Source organism: Oryctolagus cuniculus, chromosome X (genome assembly GCF_964237555.1).
Source record: "Oryctolagus cuniculus chromosome X, mOryCun1.1, whole genome shotgun sequence".
Lineage (NCBI taxonomy): Eukaryota > Metazoa > Chordata > Mammalia > Lagomorpha > Leporidae > Oryctolagus > Oryctolagus cuniculus.
Window position 1 is genome coordinate 50,318,222 of NC_091453.1, and position 13,714 is coordinate 50,331,935.

A 13,714-nucleotide genomic window follows, 5' to 3' on the forward strand; every position below is an offset into this window, starting at 1 on the left:
ATCCTCCACTGCACTCCCAGGCCACAGCAGAGAGCTGGACTGGAAGAGGAGCAACCGGGACTATAACCCGGGGTGCTGGCGCTGCAGGTGGAGGATTAGCCTATTGAGCAGCGGCACCGGTCAGCAGTGGCCCTTCCTAATGTCTTGCATGCAGCCTAATTTCTCAGCCTAGATGGATTTGGGACCATACTGCTGTTCAGTCCCAGGACAGAACAGCACTGGTTCCTCGCTTTCTCCTTCAAAAGCAAACCAGAGCCGTGAGCCTTGCTCCTCAACTATGCACCAGGGTTTTCCAGCCCTGCTTAAAGCCAAAAGGAGGCCTGGCCTACAGTGCTCCCCACCACACACACACACACACACACACACACACACACACACTGCACTTGGAGCCTTCTGAAGAGCCATGCCTTCTGAATCCCAGCGTCCTCCCCCCGTAAAAGAGCTCCCAAACCACCCCCCTCCCAAGAACTCTTGTAGACTCCACCACAGCCCAAGCAAAGCAAATGAAACAAGAACCTGGCTAGAATAAAGCCTGCGGAGGACTGGGTGACCTGCCGGCCCTCCCTGGCCCTCTGCCAGCGAGCAGCCCTGCTTCTCTGTGCATTTTAATTCCGAGGGAGCACGGGCGCCTCCTCCATTGCCAACTAGAGCCTCTGGATACAATGGGAAGGGCGGAGAGGGAGGGGGCTGGCTCTTGTCATAAGAGAGCCAGTCTTCCTTCTCACTGGTGGAAATCCAGTGCGCCTGGGGGGAGGGGCACAGAGGGTTATTCCCCCAGACAAGACGCCTTTCCCACCACCACCATGCCAGGCTAGCCCCCAGACCTGGAGTGCCTGCAGCAATGGCAATGTAGAAAGGCACAGTCAAGCCAGCCTCGGGACCCCAGCCCACATGGACCCCTGGCCTTGAAAGCTAAACTGACTACAGCTTGCCAGCCAGCCCGCTCCTACCGAGGCCACAGTAACGGCATCTTCTGTACCTGTTCACCTTCCCAAACACTGTGACCCTAACGCACTATACATTCCTCATATGCTTCTTAGAGGGAGACCTCAGACTACCTTGGAAAGGACGCCAAGTCCCAGCAGGTCCTGAGTGAGCATCTCCCATCTGGGGTGATGGGAGAAGTGGAGGGCTACTCGTGTCCCCCAAGAGCCACAAGACCCCTGGGGATCCCTGCTCCAGGGGCAGGGCGACCTGCCGCCAAAGTTCAAGAAAGTACGTAACTACATCTCGAAGGTGCACCTTGTAGAAGTGGTAGAGGAAGCCCAAGAGGAAAGGGAAGCTGATGAATCAAGGCTGTCCCTCCCAGGGAGCTTGAGACTAGAAACTAGACACACACACACACACACACACACACACACACACACGCTCACACTCACACACTCACACTCCTTTCCAGGGGGCTGGCAGGGCCCCTTCTCCTCACTGCCAAGTTGCAAAGTTGTGTGGTCACCTCCCCACCCCACCCCACCCCCAGCTTCCCGCCCGCCTGTGCCCTCAGCCCTCGCCTCCCTGAGCCTGGACAAAGCCCCAGCAGTGACTGGGAGGGGAACAGGAGGAGGGACAGAGGGATGGGGAAAGCTGCACAAAGGAATTCCTTACCCCTAGCCCCCTGACCGCCAGCGAGGAAAGAAGCAGAGCTGCTCTCCCTCCCCCTCCCTCCCTCCCTCCCGTCTTCCCACCCGGACGGGGCCCAGGCCACGGAGCAGTAGCACGCCTGCAACACAGGACCGGCACATTCTCCTGTAGGTGGCAACCGTGCCACCTGTTTGACCGGTGGGGCTGAGTCAAGAACTGGAAGAGGGAGGAGGCAGACAACTCGCAGAGGAGCTGGGAAGCAGTGCAGAGCAGAGAGCAGAGCTGCGGCTGAAAAAAGGTGTGAGGGTCCCGGAAGGCTGGGGACGACAGGCGGGAGCCACGGGGCGGAGACAGGCTCCACACGGCGGGGACTGGGTCCAGGGAATTGAGCGGCACCCCTGGCAGCTTCTCCCCCCTAACCTGGGGTGTTCAGGCTGCTCAGATCCTCATCCCATCCTCCAGATGGTTCCTGGAGGGAGGTGGGACTCTGAGAAGCAGTGTTTGGGGTGCAGGGGGAGGCAAGTGGTACAGACTGGGGCACAGAATAGGCTACAGCGAGCCTGTCCCAGGAAGGGCAGAGGCAGGGGGCTCCCTTTGCACTGACTTTTTCTGGGTAGGGTCTCAGGGAGAAGAGAGGTTTCCTAGCCCCCAGCCCTAGCCCCCTCAACACACACTCCTCCACCCCTACCTCAACACCCCTTTCCCAAGGCAAGCATAGAATCATAGAATAGGAGGGCAGGTCCAGAAACAGCCAGACCCTTCCTCCTTGCAGGGATCCAGCCACTGTGCACCTCCCCAGGACTGTGCAGAGTCGGGGCAGCTGGGGCTGGATCCCCTGGACACCTCTCTGTCTCTCTCTTTCTCTGTCTCTCTCTCTCTCTCTCTGTCTACCAGGGGCTCCTTTACATACTCACAGTCTTCCAGAAACCCATTCACAGTGACAGCGGCTAGTACACACGAGCGCCCTCAAGGAGGGTCAGCCACACAGCCACCCAGCCTGGCGGTCAGCTTGGTCTCTCAGCCAGCCCCAGAAGCACAAGGTACAGGGATCCGCTGCCCCAAGACAACCACACCACACACACACACACACACATACCTTTGCCCTGCATGTGTTATACTTTCACCAAAGCTTAACTCTGAGGGTGGGGCCCTTGGAACGGGGAGGGCGGGGCCTGGGCTTCTAGCTGGAGGGGGGGGAGTCGACTGGGCAGGAAAGGACAAGACTGGGGTTGGCTTTGCAGGTGTGTTTGAGGGGGTGTCGGGGGTAAGAAGGGGGAAGAACAAGCCTTCCGGAGTGATTCAGGCCACCAGTGCCCCCTGCCCTCTGGGGAGTGGACACGGAGAATCTTTCAGTCAGGGCTTTGTGATTTGTGCAATCTCGGTATCCATAGCAACTGGCCAACTAGTTAGGCCTCCCATAGCCCCAGGTCAAAACTGGAGCCTCTGCTTCAGGTTACTCCTGCTCCCTGGGGTGGAAGGCAACTCCACCTAGGGCAAGCACCTCCAGCTAGGCCAGATCTGCCTCAACTGGCTGGACAGAGTTGGTCCCACCCCGGGGCAGCTTCTCCCCAGTTTCCACCCTGGACAGGCACCCCAGCCCCAGGGCTAGGAATTGGAAGGAAGTGGGGAGGAGCTGGAGAGACTGGGTATGCGTTCTGCCTGCAAAGAGGCTGCACCTCCAGGTGTCCCACGCACTTTCCAGGTACCGAGAATAAAGGGAGAGAAAGAGCCCAGCAATCGTCCCCCTTCCTCTGACCCAGCCTCCTGGGGCCTGCCCGTGGCCTCCTCCGTTGCTGAGCAGCATCCCAGGCTTCTGCCCCTCCCTCGGGCTCCTCAGATACACTGGGAGGGAGGCTGGGATCTGCCCTCTGCCAGCGTCCCCAATGGCCCAGTGTCCCTTCCCCCAGGCCTTCGCCATGGCCGAGTCCCCTGGCTGCCGCTCCGCCTGGACCCGGTGCCTCCACTGCCTGTATAGCTGCCACTGGCGGAAGTGCCCCAAAGAGAGGATGCAAACCAGCAAGGTGGAGTTCTGCCGGAGCGAGCGGAGCAGGGAGGCTGGAGGGCGGGAGGCAGAGGCCCACCGAGGGGACCAGGAGGCCGGCTGTGTTCAGAGGCGGCTGGGAGGAGGGGTGGGGTGGGGGGAGGTTGGAGGGGCTTTCTCTTCCCAGGAAGCCATTGGCCCTCAGCCACGGGAAGCACTGGCCCCCAGAGCAGAGCAGTCCCTCGCTTGGGCAGGAAGCTCTGGCTGGAGCTGCCATCCTTGGGTGGCACTGTGGGTGTGCAATGGGCCTGGGCTGTGAGCGTTTCTCCTGCCCCCTTTGCAGTGCGACTGTGTCTGGTTTGGCCTGCTCTTCCTCACCTTCCTCCTGTGCCTGGGCTGGCTGTACATCGGGCTCATCCTTCTCAATGACCTGCACAACTTCAATGAGTGTGTCACGGAGCCCCGCCTCCACCCCACCCCTTCCTCAGCATACCTATCTGCCAACGCCCTGCCCTGGGACCCCTGGGCGTTCAGGGCCTCAGGCCTTAGAAAAGCCCTCCAGGAAACATCCCCGTCCTCGGAAAGACTTTCCCATGAGCCTCCTTGTAGTCCTCCTGGATCTACTAGCCCAGCCCCCACCCCTGGATCCACCCTCCCAACTCCTCTTCTCCCCCCACTGATACACCCCCCTCTCCACCTCCCTCAGATTCCTGTTCCGCCACTGGGGACACTGGATGGACTGGTCCCTGGCACTCCTGCTGGTCATCTCTCTACTGGTCACCTACGCGTCCCTGCTACTGGTAGGTCCAGGGGCTGCTGCTGGAATACCCTCTACTTCAGCCCCTCCCCCTTGTTTCTCACCCCAGCCATGGGGAGGGGACGAAGCTAAATGGGGGGGGGGGGTTCGAGGGAGGTGCCATGCCGGACAGCCATCCTCCGCAGTGACATCACCCCCCTCCACCACTCTGCCCCCAGCTCTTGGCCCTGGTCCTGCAGCTTTGTGGACAGCCCCTGCACCTGCACCGTGTCCACAAGGTACGAGGTGGGGGGGAGGGGAGAGCAGGAGGGGAGGTCACTGGGCAGCACACTTGGCTGCCTCTTTGCTCAGGACCTCTTTTATATCCCTGGAGTCAAGCCCAGGACTGCAAGGCCAGTAAATATTTCTTGAGTGCAAGAAGGGAAATGATGCGTCACTGGAAGGGGAGGGTCCTGTCTCCATAGAGTGAGGAGATACACCCCCCCCACCCGCATGCCACCGCTAACCACGTTCATTGGTCCCTGGCCTCTCAGGTGCTACTGTTCCTCATTATGCTGCTTGTGGCCGCTGGCTTCGTGGGACTAGACATCCAGTGGCGGCAGGAGTGGCACAGCTTACGGCTGTCACTGCAGGTGAGTGGACGAGCTCCAAGGCCTAGGAGAAAGTTCCGCGTGTGGCCAACCCAGGACATGTCTTGCTCCCTGGTTCCCCCAAGACTGCAGGCAGCTCCAAACTCCAGGAGCCAGGCCCTGAGAGGGAGGAGCACGGGGAAGAGCCCTCCTCCTCACCAGCTCTTGTCCACAGGCCACAGCCCCATTCCTTCACATCGGAGCAGTCGCGGGGATCACCCTCCTGGCCTGGCCTGTGGCTGATACCTTCTACCGTATGGACCGGAAAGGTGCCAACTCTGCCCCGCCGCCCCGCTCCCCGGCCACCTGTGCTTCTGCCTCCCGCGGCTCACCTGCTTGCCTGCATCTGTACTCTGCCTTCTGCACCCAGAGCCCCCCCCCCATTGCCCTTTCTCAAACCCTGTCCCCCACCCCCCAACAGGTCCCAAGATTCTGCTACTGCTCCTATTTTGCGGAGTTGCCCTGGTCATCTACCTGGTACCCCTGTGCATCTCTGCCCCCTGCATCATGGAGCCTAGAGACTTACCCCGCAAGCCTGGGCTGGTGGGGCACCGAGGGGCGCCCATGGTGAGTGTTGGGCAGGTTGCTGCCCCTTCTCCTGCCTGCGACAGCCAGGCCTGTGGGTTCCCAGGCTCCCACCCTTCCCTGGCACCCTCCTTACTGCGTCGCTTTCCCAGCTGGCCCCTGAGAACACCCTGATGTCCCTGCGGAAGACAGCGGAATGTGGAGCTGCTGTGTTCGAGACGGATGTGATGGTCAGGTGACACAGGCTGGGGGTCTGAGCACTGGGGGACACGGGGTGGGAGCTCAGTACAGGAGGAGCAGGGGTGGCCGTTTAGCCTAGTGGTTGAGATGCTTGTGCTCCATATCCGAGTGCCTGGGTTCAGCACCTGGCTCTGGCTCCCGACTCCAGCTTCCTGCTAATGCAGACCCTGGGAGGCAGCGGTGATGGCTCGGGTAGATGGGTCTCTGCCACCCACGTGGGAGACCTGGCTAGAGTGTTCCCAGCCTGGCCCAGTCCTGGCTGTTGTGGCCATCTGGAGAGTGAACCAGCAGATGGGAGATCTCTCTGTGTCTGTCTGTCTGTCTGTCTCTCTCCCTCCCTCCCTCCCTCTTTGTCTTTGAAATGGAAAGAACAAATTATAAAGGGGCAGATGAGCAACCCCAGAGCCTGGCGCCCTGACAGCCCCTTGTGCCCTCAGCTCCGACGGGGTCCCCTTCCTCATGCATGATGAGCAGCTAAGCAGGACCACAGATGTAGCTTCCGTGTTCCCGAGCCGAGTCACAGCCCACAGCAGTGACTTCTCCTGGGCTGAACTGCAGAGGCTCAACGCAGGGACCTGGTTCCTAGAGGTGAGGACAGCTTCCCGGAAGAAGTAGGGGGGGGGGGGCGAGCAGAGTCTATTGCATTGACAAGCATTTACCGGTGCGCCCCATGCCATGCTGGGCAGCAGGAGCGGTCTCTGTCCTCAAGTCACTCACACTTAGAAGACAGGCTAGGCATAGACAATTAGGACAGGAAACCTAAAATCGGAGAAAAGTATTTTTGTGGCTAGAAAGGAGCGGGGTGGGGCGGGGGTGTGTCACTGCGTGCAGGGGCGTTTCTCAAAAGATGGGGCAGGGCAAGGGGAAAGAGTTCTAGTCAGAGGGAAGAGCAGTGTGAGGCCTGGAAGGAAGAGGGTACTTCAAAACGTGTGTGGGAAAATGAGATGAGAAGATGAGTACCAAGAGTTATTGAAATCCATGCATAGTTTTTTTTAGTATCATATGCATTTTCTATGACCCTTTAAAAATCAAAAACTTTTATCCTGTTTTTAAATTTTCAACTTTTTTTCCCCATGAACGTTTTGAAGAGCCTCAAATGCGTGGCTTTCAAAAAAAATTTTTTTGTGCATCAAAATACACTGTATATTGTGAATCAACTCAATATCAAACCAAAATTCTGTTTTCTGCAAACTCTTTGAAGTAAACGTGTTGGGGGGGGGGGAACAGGTGTATTTCCAAGGAACAAAAAGTGGCTAAATGGAAGTGGGAGTAATCACGTAGAAGTGGAAGTCTTCCACAGCCTGACCCCTCTGAAAAACTGTTCACTGCTAACAAATGATTTCTTTGTGGCTCAAACAGGGTCAATGACACTCTTTTGCCATTTGCTTTTTCTTCCATTTAATTCTGTATCTGATTCTGAATGAGAGTGAGGGATCTATGGGTTTGAATCCTGGCTCCAGCATTCTGAGTGCCACGTTCCTTAAGTCTCTCGGTGCCTGAGTTGCCACATTTCTGCAATGGGAATAACTACAGTACCTACCTTGCAGGCTTGTTAGAAGGATTAACTCAGCTAATACGCAGAAGGTACTTAGAACACTGCGTGGCATGGACGAAGTCCTCAACAAATGTCAGCTAGCTGGTTTTATCATGGCAGTGATTAGGAGGCCAGGTCATCCGCTGATAATAAGGGGAGAAGAACTCAAAGGGCTGGAGGAGGCAGACAGCTGTGGAACTGAGTCAGCCTGGGAGCTGTAAGGCAGGAAGAGGGTTGAGAGTACAGCGGGAAAGGCAGTGCAAGTTGTGGGTGGACCCTAGGGGAAGTGGGCGTGGCCAGAAAGGGACTCCTGGCGCTGAGCAGAAACCAAAGGGTCAAGATCTCTGAGGTCTGTATGAGACCAAAGAGGAGGTGTAGTGGGAAAGAGGCAGTCGACGAAGCTGGAGGGTAGGAGGTTTGTCACAGAGAATGGTATTGGCCAGAAGCTGGACATCAAGTTGGGGGGCGGGGCATGAGTGAAGATGGTGGGGGATGGAAAGATGGCCTGGAGACTTTGTCTGATTTTGAAATAATTTTCTTTTCTTCCAGAGGAAACCATTTTGGGGTGCCAAGCAGCTGTCCGGCCCCGATCGCAAAGAGGCTGAGAATCAGATGGTACCAGCGCTAGAGGAGCTACTGAAGGAAGCCGCAGCCCTCAACCTGTCCATCATGTTTGACTTGCGCCGACCCCCACGGAATCACACATATTATGACACTTTCGTCAATCAGACCCTGGAGACTGTGCTGAGTGCAAGGGTGCCCCAAGCCATGGTGATGTTACCAGAACCTCCCAGGGGCCCCCTTTTTGCCTGCTCCGCCTTCCCTAAGCCATGATCCTTGTTGAGGCTTTGCCTTGCCCCAGTGCCCTGCCCCAACTCCCATCCCCCATACTGTGGTCAAACCTCTCTGCCCCCTGCCCTAGAATCCTTCATGCCCGTCCTTCCTCAACCACAGGTTCTTTGGCTACCAGATGAAGATCGGGCTAACGTCCAACAACGGGCACCCAGAATGCGCCAGATATATGGACATCAGGGAGGCAATAGAACAGAGAGGCCCCAGTTTCTTAACCTCCCTTATCAAGATCTGCCACTCTTGGATATCAAGTGAGTGCTCAGGGAGAGGAATGGAGGGGGTCACAGTGCAGGGCCGGCAAAGGCTATTCCTTCAGTCAGTCATTCACTCATACAGCAGATGCTTGTAGAACACTTGCCGTGGATCAGGCTGTCGGGACACGACGTGAGTAAGACAGACAAGCTCTCTGCTTTTGTGGGATTATGTCTTAGTGAAAGACACAGACAAAACACACAGGCAAGGGTACCCCAAAAAGTTCATGGAAAATGGAATTCAAAGATACATTTATTTTTGGCACAAAATAACTTAAATATTTATTTATGTATTTGCAAGGCAGAACATGAGAGAGAGAGAGAGAGAGATCTTCCATCTACTGGTTTATTCCCTAAATGGCCACAATAGCCAGGGCTGGGCCAGGTCAAAATCAGGAGCCAGGAGGCCGGCGCTGCGGCTCACTAGGCTAATCCTCCGCCTAGCGGCGCCGGCACACCGGGTTCTAGTCCCGGTTGGGGTGCCGGATTCTGTCCCGGTTGCCCCTCTTCCAGGCCAGCTCTCTGCTGTGGCCAGGGAGTCCAGTGGAGGATGGCCCAGGTGCTTGGGCCCTGCACCCCATGGGAGACCAGGAAAAGCACCTGGCTCCTGGCTCCTGCCATCGGATCAGCGCGGTGCACCAGCCGCAGCGCGCCGGCCGCGGCGGCCATTGGAGGGTGAACCAACGGCAAAGGAAGACCTTTCTCTCTGTCTCTCTCTCTCACTGTCCACTCTGCCTGTCAAATAAATAAATAAATAAATAAATAAATAAATAAAAATTAAAAAAAAATCAGGAGCCAGGAACTCCATGTAGGTCCCCCATAGGGGTGCAGGGGCCCAAGCACCTGGGAGACCATCTGCTGCCTTCCCAGGTGAACTAGAAGGATGCTGCATTAGAAGCAGAGCAACTGGGACTCAAACTGGCACTCTGGTGTGGTATATGGTATATGCCAGCATTATAACTAGTGGCTTAACCTGCTGCACCACAACGCCAGTCCCCATTGGTGCAAAACTTTTGGAAGCACATTCATCATATGTATTCTCCATGACTTTTTCAAAGACCCCCTCATATGTTGGATAGTGATATGTGTTATAAAGACCAAATGGGGATCTGAACTAGTGTGACTGGGATTGGGAGCCAGGGGCTGGGTGGAGGGCAGGAGTCGGGGGTATAGCTACATTAGGAAGAGTGGTTGAAAAGGTGACGTCTGACCTGAATTGTCACGAGGAGCTAACCACGAGCAGAGCTGCAGAAGGGCAGGAGCAGCAGCCTGATGAAGAAGAGGAAGATGAGACCAGAGAAATAGGGATCGAATTGGATAGGACCTTATAGGCCACGAGAAAGACTTTAGTTTTTGTTCTACACCAAAGAGATAGGTGTAAGAGAGAATGGAGCCAGTGAAGAGAGAGTTCCAGATGAGAGCTGGGCTGCAGAAGCTGACCAAGTAAACATAATGGACTTGAAGCTGTGGGATCCCCAGGGTCTCTTATAATGTCCCTGTGGTCAGATAGAAAAATGTGAACTGAATGACAGCCGACTTATCCTAAGTAGTTCAAAGATCTTTTTCCAAGCTATCATCATGGAGGGAGACATGGCCTAGAGTTTAGCCCTCACCTTAGCTCTGTCCTGGACAACAAGGTGCTGATCGTGTTTCTAAAAGATGGGAATTGATCAGCAACACACTGATGATGGAATGGAGGCGCCCAAAGATCAAATGAAACAGGGATAGGTGCGAAGACCTGTATTGGGGACCCAAAAGAGTTTCTAGTTGCACAAAGACAAGAGTGGAGACATGGGCATTGGCAGAAATGTGTATGAAAAATACCAGCGCTTGGATTGAACAATAGGTCTAGTGAATCCTAAGGGCATGTAGCATCATCGAAGACTAACCCGACTGGGCTGCCTTCATACAGGCCTACTGTCCAGGAGGCAGCAGAAAAGAGTTGTGTTCCGCTCAAAGCGAGTCCAAGCCTATGTGGGAAATGAGGTGCAGAGGCAGGCCCCATATTTTTAAAGGAACATTGATGAGTTGGAGTAAGATCACATTAGAGGGGCCGGTGCTATGGCACAGTAGGTTAAGCCTCCACCTGCGGCACCAGCATTCCATATGGGCGCTGGTTTGGGTCCCGGCTGCTCCACTTCTGATCCAGCTCCCTACTGATGGCCTGGGAAAGCAGTGGAAGATGGCCCAAGTGCTTGGGCCCCTGCACCCAAGCTCCTGGCTCCTGGCTTCTGATCAGCCCAGCTCCAGCTGTTGCAGCCATTTGGAAAGTGAAGCGGTGAATGGAACATCTTTCTTTCTGGCTCTCCCTCTCTCTGTAGCTCTGTCTCTCTAATAAATAAATAAAATCTTTTTAAAAAAAATAAATGAAGATCACATTAGGGAGGGTTTTATGGGGAAGGAAATAATCACCCCAGTCCCAAGAGTAATCATTGAAGGAACTGATGGTGGAGAAGGGAAGACTCGGAGCAGTGGTCTCTTTTAAAAAAATGATTTTATTTATTTATTTGAGTGGTAGAGTTACAGACAGTGAGACGGAGAGACAGAGAGGTCTTCCTTCCGTTGGTTCACCCCCCAAATGGCCATTACGCCGGCACGCTGCGCCAATCTGAAGCCAGGATCCAGGTGCTTCTTCCTGGTCTCCCATGTGGGTGCAGGGGCCCAAGCACTTGGGCCATCCTCCACTGCTTTCCTAGGCCACAGCAGAGAGCTGGATGGGAAGAGGTGCAGCCGGGACTAGAACTGGTGCCCATATGGGATGCCAGCACCGAAGGCGGAGGATTAACCTACTGTGCCACGGCGCCGACCCCAGAGCAGTGGTCTCTGATGGGCAGTCCCAGGACAAAGAGGAGAGTCACATTTGTGTGGCCCCAGACAGCAAAGCTAGGGCCTGTGGGTGGGAGCCCCTTGGAAGGCAGAGTTCAGCTGCACACAAGAAACCACCTTCCACCAGGGGCCGCTATGCAAAGGTACAACGGATGCCCCCGTGCCAGCTGCCTCCCTCCGGCGCCTCCTGCCCCCTGATTCTGGATGTTGCCTGTGCTTTTCCCACCTCCACAGGGCACTGCACCAGGATAATGTCTCAGTGAACCTATTTGTCGTGAACAAGGCCTGGCTCTTCTCCCTGCTCTGGTGTGCAGGGGTCGACTCAGTCACCACCAACGACTGCCAACTGCTGCAGCAGATGCATTACCCTGTCTGGCTTATTGTAAGCACCCTGGAACCGCCACTGCTGCGCTGCTTCTCCCATCTCTGATTCTCCTTGACCCTAGCCCTGTTTTTATTATTTATCCCCCCCTCAACACCCCATACTTTACCCCTAGGGCCCTGGCCACTCACGGCATCCTTTTCCTCTTCCCACAGCCCCCTCAAACCTACCTAATGATGTGGAACATCACCAATTGCGTCTCCATCCTGCTGTTTTTATGGATCTTCCTCCTGCACGGGTGAGCATCTTGTGTCTCAGCTTTCTGGGTCTTTTCCTTCCCCAGGCTGATGAGAGTCATTCAGACTCATACATGCTGCCTGGCGCTTGCAGTCTGGTCACTGGTTCTTTCCTTTGGAGATTCTTCGGCTCTGCTTTATACCACCAAATTCCCCTAGCACCTGGGAAAGGCAGTTTGAGGGCGCTCTCGGGTCAGAAGGTACTACTTGAAGCTGGTTGAACTCATGATAGGAAGCTTTTCTTCCTCTAGGAGGTGTGCAAAGGAGAGAGAGAGAACTGGTAAGAACTCACACACCCCCATCCCCACCTGTTTTTCACCTCCTCTAGCCTTCTGCTTGCTCACTTCCCATATGACCCACCCTCTCTCTCCCTTTCCAGGATTAGAAACAGACGTGCTACTAACCAGGATCAACAATTTTGCAAGGGAGTGACCCTGACCCACCTCTGCCTGCTCAAGCCCAAGGCCTGTCTGCATTGGTCAACAGCAAGGGAGGGAGAGTGACTGATGTGCATCGTCTAGGGGGTACTGGGTGCCAGTTCCCCAGGGTGGGGAACTTTGGCAGCAGGAGACTTCAAACCATGAGGGCTCTCTGCCAACCTGTCCTCCCTCCTCCCTCCCCCCTCCCCCCAAAGCTGCCACGGAATCTGTTCCCTTTGGAGTTCTGACTGGAAGTGGTTGCAAAGACAAGTGAGTCATGAGAAGTTTCTCCTAAATGGAAACTAGAATGAGGAAGTAAAAGGGAAAGAGAGTGCCAAGACGATGTCTCCAATTTTGTGTGCAAACATTGTGGCGTAGAAGGTACAGGGTGTGTCGCAGTGGGTCAGCTGCGACCAGTGATTCACGGAGATGACAGGATGGTGACACGGGCTGCCCTCCATGCATTGTCTCCCCTGACCTTCAAGGCGTAGCTACTTTCCTGCCTAGAGGCTAGGAGCTAAAGAGCCCATCAAGCCATGTAATTCTGTGCCTACAGGTGGCTTTTTGCTGCACACAGACTTTCTTTAAGACATGTTGGCTCCTGTATCTTGCCTGTTAATCTGTCACTCAATGAATTGAATTCCAATTTGGTCACGGTCTGATCTTTTCTGCGCTGGGCTTGGGAGCAGGGTGCACCTTCCATCTTTGGTTGGATGGGACAGGATGCGGAGGGGGTCACCCTATGAGATTCGGGGATGGGTGGCAGGGGAACCACCTGTGGCAAGGAAGGACTGCAGGAGGCCAACTGAAGAGTTGCTGCCACCGCGGGCGTTGCCAATGGCCCAGGCGCGCCGTGCAGGGCTGCACTGTAGCTCCACCTTGTGGTCACCTGCCCCCCAAGAGGGAGGCCGCACCCGTCGTCACCGTGACGTCTTTGTTGAATGCCACCTGTATTCCTTGCCGGCTGGGGACTTGGGTCCTTGACTCCGGTCTGTGAGGGCAAGTTTTCGCTCAGGGCTGTGCGCAGGGTCTGAGTTCTGGCCCACCCAGCTCTCCTAGAGGAGCAAAATGCCCCAGGATACTGGTATTTGCTGCTCGTGAGTCCCTGGGCTAAGCAACTGAGGTGGCCAGTGCAGAGTAGGCCTAGGATGAGTAGAAGGGGTGAGGGACCAAGGCAAAAACGGGGACGGGGAGGGGGGGCTAACTGTCTGAATCCACAGTCCCTCCCCCGCCCCGCTCTGGCATCCGCCGTGGTTCCAGTCTCCACACCAAGGGATATTGAATTAAGGCGCTGGCAAGGGCAGGAGGTTCGGTTCTCGATTCCTCCTCTCTCTCTAGACTGGGACCTGGGGCAACACTGGCACCTCGGGACAAGACCCTAACCCTGGGATGCAAGGCCGCCACGGGAACTACAATCCCCAGCATGCCCCTGGGCATTTCCGGTCTCCAGTCGACAGAGACGCGTTTGAATTTGTGTTCCCGCCCCCGCCTCCTCGCGGACACC

At 55.8% G+C, this 13,714-nt stretch overlaps 1 protein-coding gene and 1 long non-coding RNA gene across 8 annotated transcripts in view; one reads left to right on the plus strand and one right to left on the minus strand.

The window, feature by feature from the left end:
- Positions 1-13,714, minus strand: part of LOC103351859 (uncharacterized) — a 105,559-nt gene that overhangs the window by 91,197 nt on the left and 648 nt on the right. For 2 of the 3 annotated variants that reach the window (XR_011385584.1, XR_007912047.2), the window contains exon 2: positions 11,726-12,038. This is a non-coding gene — a long non-coding RNA (uncharacterized lncRNA). Of the gene's footprint in view, positions 1-11,725; positions 13,202-13,714 lie in introns of all 3 variants that reach the window. The other variant, XR_011385583.1, reaches the window with a different exon arrangement.
- GDPD2 (glycerophosphodiester phosphodiesterase domain containing 2) lies at positions 1,609-12,861 on the plus strand. 5 transcript variants are annotated; one of them, XM_051827176.2, is made up of 16 exons: positions 1,609-1,876; positions 2,473-2,618; positions 3,486-3,599; positions 3,903-4,006; positions 4,266-4,359; positions 4,535-4,594; positions 4,850-4,948; positions 5,121-5,214; positions 5,367-5,512; positions 5,623-5,705; positions 6,148-6,298; positions 7,794-8,015; positions 8,199-8,347; positions 11,408-11,555; positions 11,711-11,793; positions 12,171-12,861. In XM_051827176.2, exons 3-16 carry the CDS (start codon positions 3,495-3,497, stop codon positions 12,292-12,294), a joined length of 1,662 nt encoding a protein of 553 aa, XP_051683136.1. In that variant the 5' UTR covers positions 1,609-1,876; positions 2,473-2,618; positions 3,486-3,494; the 3' UTR covers positions 12,295-12,861. The 5 variants fall into 5 exon arrangements, with proteins under 5 accessions (XP_051683136.1, XP_008270968.2, XP_051683137.1 ...); XM_070067107.1 differs by lacking the exons at positions 1,609-1,876; positions 2,473-2,618 and adding exons at positions 2,882-3,280; positions 12,043-12,071; XM_008272746.4 differs by lacking the exon at positions 2,473-2,618 and having other exon boundaries at positions 1,610-1,876.

Coding starts and splice junctions, on each gene's coding strand:
- GDPD2 (XM_070067106.1), top strand. CDS start 3,227: ATGCGTTCTGCCTGCAAAGAGGCTGCACCTCCAGGTGTCCCACGCACT. Junction 4,360..4,534: donor CCTACGCGTCCCTGCTACTG/GTAGGTCCAGGG, acceptor CTCTGCCCCCAG/CTCTTGGCCCTGGTCCTGCA. Junction 5,706..6,147: donor GAGACGGATGTGATGGTCAG/GTGACACAGGCT, acceptor TTGTGCCCTCAG/CTCCGACGGGGTCCCCTTCC.